Source organism: Pangasianodon hypophthalmus, chromosome 7, assembly GCF_027358585.1.
Source record: "Pangasianodon hypophthalmus isolate fPanHyp1 chromosome 7, fPanHyp1.pri, whole genome shotgun sequence".
In the NCBI taxonomy this organism is placed as follows: domain Eukaryota; kingdom Metazoa; phylum Chordata; class Actinopteri; order Siluriformes; family Pangasiidae; genus Pangasianodon; species Pangasianodon hypophthalmus.
Window position 1 is genome coordinate 28640475 of NC_069716.1, and position 10432 is coordinate 28650906.

The 10432-nt window shown below is 37.7% G+C and overlaps 1 protein-coding gene across 1 annotated transcript in view; it reads left to right on the forward strand.

Annotated features, from left to right (window-relative positions):
- The window catches only part of det1 (DET1 partner of COP1 E3 ubiquitin ligase), a 12328-nt gene extending 9208 nt beyond the window's left edge, over window positions 1–3120 (forward strand). Inside the window, exon 6 of the mRNA XM_053235233.1 lies at window positions 2746–3120. Within this exon, the coding sequence (XP_053091208.1) occupies window positions 2746–2935 (190 nt within the window). The 3' untranslated portion in view covers window positions 2936–3120. The remainder of the gene's footprint in view (window positions 1–2745) is intronic.
- The last annotated feature ends 7312 nt before the right edge of the window (window positions 3121–10432 follow it).

The window sequence follows — 10432 nt, forward strand, 5'->3', positions numbered from 1 at the left end:
TTTCTTTCTTTCATGCTTTTCTCACATTGCTTTTCTCTTTCATTCTCTTATCTCACTTTTTTTTCTTTTTTCTGTTTTTCTGCCACTTTCATACTTTCAGGTTCTTCCTTTTTTATCATTTTGTTTTGTTTCTTTCTTTTATTTTTGAATACTTTTTCTTTCTTTCTTTCTTTCTTTCTTTCATGCTTTTCTTACATTGCTTTTCTTTTTCATTCTCACATCTCACTTTTTGTTCTTCTTTCTTTTTTCTTTCTTTCATGCTTTTTCTTTCTTTCTTTCTTTCTTTCTTTTTTCTTTCTTTCTTTCTTTCTGACTTTTTGCATACTTTCACGTACTTTCAGTTTTTTCTTTTTTTTTTTATATCATTTTGTTTTGTTTCTTTCTTCTATTTTTGTATACTTTCAGTTTCTTTCTTTTCTCTTTCATTTCATTGGCTGTTGAGTCGGCTGATTTAAAGGTCTGTAGGAAAGCGTGATTCTGCGGCTAGCGCTGATGCTGGCGATTCGCTGTAATGATGTAACGCCTGCGGGACACGCGTCAGTCGGCGGTGATTAGTGGACGCGATGCGGCGAGTGAATATTACACACAATCTCACGAGCCTAAATTACACACGGCTTTAATCGAGCGTCCGCTGTACACGTCCCTGTGAATGAGCTGTTACTATAGCAACGATATCCTATTAATTATTAAGAAGGAAGCAGTGCGTTAATATGAAGCTGCACTACTGTCAGAGCTGCTGCTCCAGGAAACTAATCAACACCTTCTGACCAATCAGAATAACGAAGGGGAAAACATGCGAGACGTTTATATTATTAACTCTCCGAGCTGAAATGTTCCGCCGAGAGACGAGTGTTTTACTTTGGCATTTTCAGAAAGGACAATTTTGGCAGAAAATATCATTTTTTTTGAAGGTCGCTCTGTAGGGCTTCCTGATGTTAATGTGCATAAAGATGTGGGAGAGATGTTTGGAGTGGCACTTTACAGGCCGTGCAGAAACTTTTCCCCGGAATTCTTACTGCTTCTGAGCAGAAATTGGAAAACGAAGCGCAGTGGATCTGCACGTAAGCGTGTACAGTGTTCTGCTGCTCCGGAGCAGCGCTATCACTTTTCACTTCAAGAAAAAATACACGGCTAAAAACTCACAGCTTTCGCACAAAAATCACTTCTACTGCAAAAATAAAATATAAATAGAATAAAAATCACTCAGGTCTCTTTAAACGTGAACATTTCCAGTTCCAAAAATACATTTTTCACCGATCCAGTTCCAATCATTTTTACAGGATCGGATCAAATTCATTATTTTTCGGCATCCTGGGTGTCGGATCTCTCGTTGTCATGGTTACCTCACCGTTGACTTTTTCAAAATACAGCAAATGTGGTAGCGTTGCATTAAAATAATAATGAGTACAAATAATAACACATTTATTATTAATAAATAAATTATATTTTTTTTAAAAATTGTATTTTAAAAGATTAACGTTGAAAAAAGAGATTTTTTTATTATTATTATATTTTAAAAAATAATATTGAAAAAGAGATTTTTAATTTTTTTTATTTATTTTTATTTTTATATTTAAAAAAAATTAACATTGATAAAAGATTTAAAAAAATGTATTATTATTTTTATATTTAAAAAAAAATAACATTGAAAGGTATATTTTTTGACACAATTTTAAAGATTATCTACAAAATTCCTTACAAAAAAATCACATCAGCTGGTTCCGCTCAGGTGTGATTATTAAAAATGTAAACATGTAATAAAACGATCCTGATACCTGTAATATCTCAGAAATGCACACTGAGGCATGATTATATAATTTACAGTATCGATATTCTGTCGTCTCATCGTCCAGCTCTCGTGGTAACAGTAACTCCGTTTCATCAAACTGCCCCGTTGTTGATTACTTTCCCACAGATATTTATTTATTTATTTATTTATTTATTTATTTTAGAGAAACACTGAACTTCCCATAACCAGCGATTAGAACACTGCTGTAAGAGAAAGGAAAAATGACACGTGAAGAAATCTTTATTTAATGTATTACATCATACAGAAAAAGTGATTATGTCAATATATTATATTGATATATGATGTGTCTGTGTGTCTGTGTGTGTGTGTGTGTCTTTGTGTGTGTGTGTCTTTGTGTGTCTTTGTGTGTCTCTGTGTTGTCTCTGTGTTGTCTGTTTGTGTCTGTCTGTCTGTCTGTCTGTGTGTGTGTGTGTGTGTGTGTGTGTGTGTGTGTCTCTTTGTGTGTGTGTGTGTCTCTGTGTGCGTGTGTGTCTCTGTGTGTCTCTGTGTGTGTGTGTGTGTGTGTGTGTGTGTCTCTTTGTGTCTCTGTGTGTGTGTGTGTCTCTTTGTGTCTCTGTGTGTGTGTGTGTGTGTGTATGTATGTGTATGTGTGTCTCTGTGTGTGTGTGTATGTGTGTCTCTGTGTATGTGTGTCTCTGTGTGTGTGTGTGTGTGTGTCTCTGTGTGTGTGTGTCTCTGTGTGTGTGTGTGTGTGTCTCTGTGTGCGTGTGTGTCTCTGTGTGTGTGTGTCTCTGTGTGTGTGTGTCTCTGTGTGTGTGTGTGTGTGCTTGTGTGTCTCTGTGTGCTTGTGTGTCTCTGTGTGCTTGTGTGTCTCTGTGTCTCTCTGTGTGTGTGTGTCTCTGTGTGTGTGTGTGTGTGTCTCTGTGTGTGTGTGTGTGTGTCTCTGTGTGTGTGTGTGTGTGTGTGTGTTTGTGTGTGTGTGTGTGTGTGTGTAGGTTTTATGCGAGAGACTCTGGCTTGTTGAAGTTTAAAATCCAGGCTGGTCTTCTGGGTCGGCCGATAAACCACGCCGTGCGCCGCCTGGTGGCCTTCACCTTCCACCCGTTCGAACCGTTCGCCATCTCAGTGCAGCGCACCAACGCCGAGTACGTCGTCAACTTCCACATGCGCCACAGCTGCTTGTGAAAAAAACACACATCTGGATCGTGTGTGTGTGTGTGTGTGAGAGAGACAGAGCTAATGTCTATTCTGTACTTTTGCAGATCATTTTCCTATTTTTTTATTAAAACTCTATTTATTGTACATACAACATGACTTTATTTTATTTCACTGAATTATTTTTACTGTAAATAAAAGTTGCTTTGGATAAATTACACTGTCCAGATGTGTTCTCTGGTACAGGAAAGTTTATTCGTTTATTTAAAAATATCGTTATCGTTTCTATAGTAACGGCTCATGTGTGCGGCAGACGCTCCACATAACAGATTAAAAATAATCACTGATGTGGTGACATTTAAGGAAGGAGTCTCCAGTGTCAGCGCTTTGTAACAGTCAGAGGTAAAGCTGGAACTGTACGTTTTCTGACGTCTTCAGGACAGAGGAGTTTACGCTTCTTTGCGGTTTCTCGGTAACAGGACAAGAAAAAAGAAAGAACTAGGAAGAGGGGAGAAAAAAGAAAGTGAGAAGAGAATGAAAGAAAACTAATGTGAGAGAAAAAGAAAGAAAGAAAGAAAAATAGGAAGAGAAGGAGAAAAAGAAATGAGTAGTGGGAATGAAAGTAAAGCATATAGAAAGGAAGGGAAAAACCTGAAAGTATGCAAAAATAAATGAAAAAGTAACAAAAATAAAACAAAATTAGGCAAAAATAAGAGAAAGAAAGAAATAAAGAAAGAAATAGAATAATAGAAAGGGGGCATGAGAAGCGAGAATGAAATTAAAACAATGTAAGAAAGAAAGAAAGAACGAAAGAACGAAAGAAAAAGGAGCTCGGAAAGTGGAAATGAAAGAGAAAATCAGTGAGAAGGAAAGAAAGAGAAAATCAATGTAAGAAAGAAAGAAAGACAAAGGAGCTCAGAAAGTGGGAATGAAAGAAAATCAATGTGAGAAAGAAAGAAAGAAAGAAAGAAGAGCTAAGAATGTCAGAATGAAAGAAAGAAAGAAAGAAGAGCTAAGAATGTCAGAATGAAAGAGAAAATCAATGTAAGAAAGAAAGAAAGAAAGAAAGAAGAGCTAAGAATGTCAGAATGAAAGAAAGAAAGAAAGAAGAGCTAAGAATGTCAGAATGAAAGAGAAAATCAATGTAAGAAAGAAAGAAAGAAAGAAAGGAGCTCAGAAAGTGGGAATGAAAGAGAAAAACAGTGTGAGAAAAGCTGAAAGAAAGGAAGGAAGGAAGAACCTGAAAAATATGCAAAAATAAACTGAAAGACGTGTAACTGTTGCAGTAACAGTTCTGGAAGGAGTGTGCGCTGTGGTATAAAAGGAATAAAACACTTGGGACGGGACCTCGGCTTCATCACTCCATCCTGTCGTTGATTATTTATGTGTTATGTGTTACGCTGAACACAGATTGTTATTATTTATATGAACTAGCGTTATTATAAGTGTTGCCATTTTTTATCAGTACATACTTGCTGTCCTTTTTTATTTTTAGGGAAAATTGATATTTTTTTGTCCTCCGTGTGCCTCCTCGCGTTTGTCATCCCACCCACCAAACTCCTAATAAACCTCCGGTCCATTATTAGTGCGCTGTGGAGCAGAATGAAGCAAAACAACATCAAAAAAAAAAAACGTGGAGGTGTATCGGGCCACTTACCGTCCCCTCCTGTGATTATAACACGGCTAATTGTGAAACGGATTCATTACACGTGATCTATTAAATAATGGAGCCGCTGAGAATAAATGACACGGTGCAGAGGTGGAAGAAATTGCGTGTTTTTTCGGGGACACTTCAGCGCTGATTAGAAGACACGGTGTGCTGCGGTGCTTTATTTCTCACAGTGAAAACACACATTTCAGGTTGTTAGTCCCGCAGGGAAAAGGGAGGATGGAGGGAAAAAAAATTCTCCTCTCGCTTTTAGAAGCTTCTTGAGCTTTAAAAGTTGTCTGTAGTACCATTTCAGGCTTTCGATTTATTTATTTATTTATTTATTTATTTATTTATTGGAGTGGACCCCTAAGTGCAGCTACTGCAGGCTACGCAGAATGATTTTCTCCGGGCTTCATGAATACGGATTCTGCCGTGTCCCGCTAGTTACTGACAAAAATTCCTTGCATCCTTGGTGTGTGTGTGTGTGGTGTGTGTGGTGTGTGTGTGTGGTGTTCTGGGAGGTGTATTTTTAAAAAAAATCTGTGGACTCGAGGCGGAGGGTGCAGATCAGGAATAAAACGCTTTTAGGCACACAGGAGGTTCGGGTGTAGGCGGCTGAGCGACCGCAGGGCTTCACTCTCATTTCATTCAGCCCTAATGCGCTGAGAACAAAACAAAAAAAACCAAAAAACATCTACCAGGTTTATAATTTTACATCACAATCACTTCTGTTTAGAGAGAGAGAGGGAGAGAGAGAGAGGAATAGAGAGAGAAAAAAGACAGATTGAAGGAGAAAGGAAAAGAAAGAAGGAGACAGGAAGAGAGAAAAAGAAAGGTAAAGAGAAAGACAGAAGGAAAAACAAAAACGAAAGAAAGAATTGGAGAAAAAGAGGGTGAAGAGAGAAAGGAAATGATAGAAAGATAAAGACAAAAAAGAGAAAGGAAGAGGGTGAGGAAAAAGGGAGAAAGAAACAGAGAGAAAGAGAAAGGAATAGAGAGGAAGAAAGACAGAAATAAAAAGTGAGGGATAACAAGAAAGGTAAAGAGAAAGAAAGAAGAGAGAAAAAGAAAAAAGGTAAATAATGAGAATGAAAGAAAGAAAAGAGAGAGAGAGAGAGAGAGAGAGAGAATGAAAGAAATTAAAAGAGGAAGGAACCGAGAGAAAGGAAATGATAGAAAGAGAAAGGAAGGCAAAGCAAGAAGAAAATGAAAAAGGGAGAGAAAGAAAGAGAGAAGCAGAAAGAAAGGAAAGAGGGAGAGAAGGTGGAGTAAAATGTGCTCAGTGATCGAACAGTAAATGTGATTGCGTTATTCAGCTTTTGTGGTGCTCGTTATTATCTCCTCTCAGTGTGTAAAAGCTGTGTGCGTGTGTGTGTGTGTGTGTGTGCGTGTGTTAGAGAGTGACAGCAGCACACAGGTTACAGTCAATTAATAGGCTCAGACAAAAAGAGGGGGAGGGAACGGAGGACAAAAAAAATAAAAGGCTGGGGAACATTCAGGACTGTAGCGTGTGTACGGTGGTCGCTTGTGGGCGGGGCCTGTCCAGCACGTTTTTCTTTTTTTTCTTTTGTAGTTATGCTAAACAGTAATAGCTATTTATCACTTCTAAAGCTAATTAGTTAAACACAAATTAAATAACGAGCTAATCAGTGCTAATTAATTAACGTTACATGATCGGGTTTGTGTTAGCTTCGTTCTCGGATTAGATTAGCAAAGCGAGCTAACTGTACTAGCTGCGTACACGACACCAGAAACACCAGCGATCTCTGCTACTTCCTCCCAAACTTTATTTTCTTCGTAATGTCTCTATATACATTTACTGAGAGGATAAGATGAAAAAAGTTCTAAGTTATTCATCCATTTTTTATGCGTTCCTAATTGCAGCTAGGAACTAAAGCTGTGAGGGGGAACTGAAAAGCATCGGACCAAACGTACCGAAAAGATCTGGTGGATTTGTCGCTTCTTTATGGTGTCATAATTAATTTGCGTCGAAGTGAGAACGTCTCTCTTCACTTGTCATTTGTTGCTGAAATCGCAGCTCAGTCAGTGAAAACGAACGATCGTCTGTCGCTTTGTTGCTCGCTAGTCTGAACACAGGCTCAATGAGACCTCAAATCAATCTTTTTTTACTTCTACAAAGAATAAGAAATCGCCTTAAGGCAAAAAATAAAGTGCGACTCAGTCCCAAAAGCTCCCTACAGGACATCCAGAGCACTCCACACGCTGCAGAAGCCATTATTTCCTCCCCTATGCAGCGCACTTCATAAGAAATACAGGGCCGGGAGGGACTGAGCATTAGCGTCAGACTGAATTGGACTTGTTCTCGCTGTGGGTTTTCCCAGCAGCATTGACGCAGACGGACTGGAAGTCCTAAAGGTCAACCTGATCTTCCTGCTGAGGTGCAAATCCCTTTCCTGTGCTGAGTAGGGAGCCTAATTATGACCCACTGTAAGAGCACTTCGGAAAAGAAAGGGGCAGTTTGACGTTTCTCCGGGTTTTATTTTTGCTTTTTAAAGGGAAGGAAGGAAAGAAGGAAGGAAGGAAGGAAGAGGAAAAATAACTTTTGCTTGTCATTAGCATTGGAGAGCTTTTATTTCTTTAAAGTTGTAAGAGGCGTCCTGGGACGGCTTCCCATATCACATGCAGGTTTATCCATATCATTAGCGATTGCTGTATATTTGCACTGAAAACAAAAGAACGTTACAGTTTTAAGAAAAACGTGCAATTTAAGCCGACTTCACACTATAGGCTGTTACAGATAAAAATCACACGTCTTAAAAGACTTCCTTCGCTCTAATGGCGTTAGAATTTAGTGGGTGTGGCCTATGGGGTGGGCGGAGTGATACCACACTGTGTTGAGGAAAAAATATAATTCTGATTATCCAAGATGGCCGCTGCAAGAAAACTCTGATTCTGCTTATCCAAGATGGCTGCCGAAGGAAAACTGTAATTCCGGTTGTTGGAACTTTACTCAGGTATAATTAAAATTAAACACTTATATTCTTTTTCAAGTAAAAAACACACACTTCTTACTCTTTACGTTTTTATTTGAACTTCGATGCCATGAGAGTTTTTGTGATTTATGTTTTGCTGGATTTACCAACGATTCATACAGGATGAAACCTCTACTTTTGCCTCCTAGATAAAAAGGAAATATAGGCCACGAATACTCCAATATTTCACTCCGCCCACCTCATAGGCCACACCCACTAAATTCTAAGGCTCTTGATCTTAACTCACAACCAGTTTTTTTTTTATGATGTGTGATATTTGTCTTTGAGTAAGTAATCAAGTAAATAAATAAATAAGTAAACAAACAAACATTCAGTTTATTGAATACTATTTTCACACATACCCCGTGGTTTTACTTTTAAGTGCAGTTTCTCTGAACTTTTTTCCATCTGTGGAAAAATTTACATTACACATTGTTAGCCACATGAGCCTTGTAGCTAAAGTACGAAACTAAAGACATAAACACTGGCATGTCTTGTCTGATTTGCTGTAATGATGAAATGGTTTCCTTTTTTCATCATGCTTGCTGTTGATGTTTTTTTAAATGTTGCCTAGTGGGACAAGAAATTTTTTTCACAGTCACGAAGCACAGGGCAATTTTCTAAAATTAATGCACTATTTTGGGCTCTGCAAATGCCCCCTTTTAGCTCCCACCATGCCTAACGGCCTCCGCTTCCACCGCCTAATGAAATAAACTCCATTACCGGCCCATAGAGGACCGGCAATAACGGAAAAAATGGAGGTGGCATCTAAAGGCGAGTGTGAGTCAATCCTAACAGCTCCTTATTGGATAGACGGCACAATATGTAGGGCGTTAAAGCCGTTATTTCCTACCGTGTGAAACAGAAAGCCAACTTTTATCCCTTTGAGATCTGATTAAAAGGGTCTAAGAGTAAGCTGTATGAACATCGTGTTGCAGGATTGAGGAAGGTGTGTATAAGGACACACGTAGCTCTCGGTCCTCTTGAAAGGAAAATTGAAAATTGGAGCAGGAAGTGTACAGGAAGATGGTTTTTAAAGAAGAATAGTTACATTAATCAGAAATCCTGTAATATGGAGGCAAATCACAATTCAAATGAATAGGTATGAGGGTGAGACAAATTAAACCTTAATTTTTAAAGATTTTGCATCATTTTTCTCCATTTCATTCAATGCAAGTGTTCCAGTGTTTAACAAGTGTTCAGATTTTTCTAGAAAGTTTTTTTGGATTCATTTTTTATTCATGTCACAACTTTAAGGTTTTAATTTGACTCACTCTTGTAGAATGTAATAAGTAAAATGTCATGTATTCAATTAATTTAATTAAAATTTCTAAAAGTGCAAAGAAATGTGGAATTATTTTTGCTTTTGTTCTGTTTAGCTAAAAATAACATTTAAACTAAAAAAATAGAAAATGGATTAATTCAATTTGTATAGTGCTTTTAACAATGGAGATTGTCACAAAGCAGCTTTACGGAAATATATAAATTCTGGATATAAATTTAAAATGTACACATTTTTTAAATAAAGTTATTATATATTAAAATTTATATTTAAATAGAATAATTTAATTTGCTGTTCATTACCTGGAACTGACTTTAGACTTTTAATCATGTTTTTTGTTTTTAGTCTTTTTGTGCTGTAAAAATAATAATCCAGTATATACCAAAAAAAAAAAAAAGGTCAAAAAAATTTATTTTGTTGATATTCTTGTTTTAATTTTACAGTTTATCATTTCTGGGGAAATGATAAAAATTGTTTTGATGATTTATTCTAGATTTGTATCCAATCAAATGCTCTACAGAACACTTTTGTCCCGCCTATATAAATCGAAAAAAAAAGGTCAGGGTTTATTAATTTGGAAGAAGGTGGCGTTTGTGTGACTTTAAAAATGTTGAAGTAAAATTTATTTTCATCTGAATCGTGAATATGCTTCCATTATTCCACATAAATGCTGCTTTCTCCGCTGCGTCATTTCATACAAGGCAAAGCTCAGCCAAGCAAGACCTCCTGCTTTGCTTCCTAAAAATGACAGGAACCTTTATTACCCTTTGAAATAAATGTGAATTCTCAGAACTTTATAATTCTCTGAACTTTTCCCCTCTAATGACACTGAGCCGAGTCGAGTTGCCGCCCCGCCGTGTGATCTGAAGCAACCCGGAAAGCTGAAGTCTGATGAGGAAGACTGGATCTGGCTTTTTATTCGACAGGTTAATTAGGCGTCCAGGTTCTCGTCAGTGCCTCGGCACCGCTCTTAGGGTGTGCGAGTGTGTGTGACTGCGTGCGTGTGTGTGTGTGTGTGTGTGTGTGTGTGTGTGGGAGTGAGTGTGAGATGGACTCGACCTGTGAGGCTGCAGGTGTTGCAGGATTAACTGTCCAGCCTGAATCTGGTTACACAGCTTAATTGAACACATTCAATCAGGAGAGGTGACACCAGGGCAGCAGAGCTCAACAGGTCGTCTCAGGTAGGTGTGTGTGTGTGTGTGTGTGTGTGTGTGTGTGTCCTTGATTGGGAGATAGCAGTGGGACTCACTGATAAGGTCACCTCAAAGATATGTAATCTAATTATTGTTTAATTTTCTTTTAAATATGTTACCATTCCAGTATCAGACGTGGAGGCTATATGCATGGCTTACAACAAGGACAGGTGTTCTTATAGGAAGTAATATAGTCTTCCATGATGGAAAGGTGTCCTTACAGGAAGTAAAATGGTCTTACAGGAAGGAAAGGTGTGCTTACAGGAAGTAAAATGGTCTTACAGGAAGGAAAGGTTCTTTCCATGGAGAAGTCTCATAGTAACTGTAAAGCATATTTTTAATCTGCTTCAAAAATTTCCTAAATATTTGCATGCGATACTTTCCACTTTCTTCTATTATATTAATGTA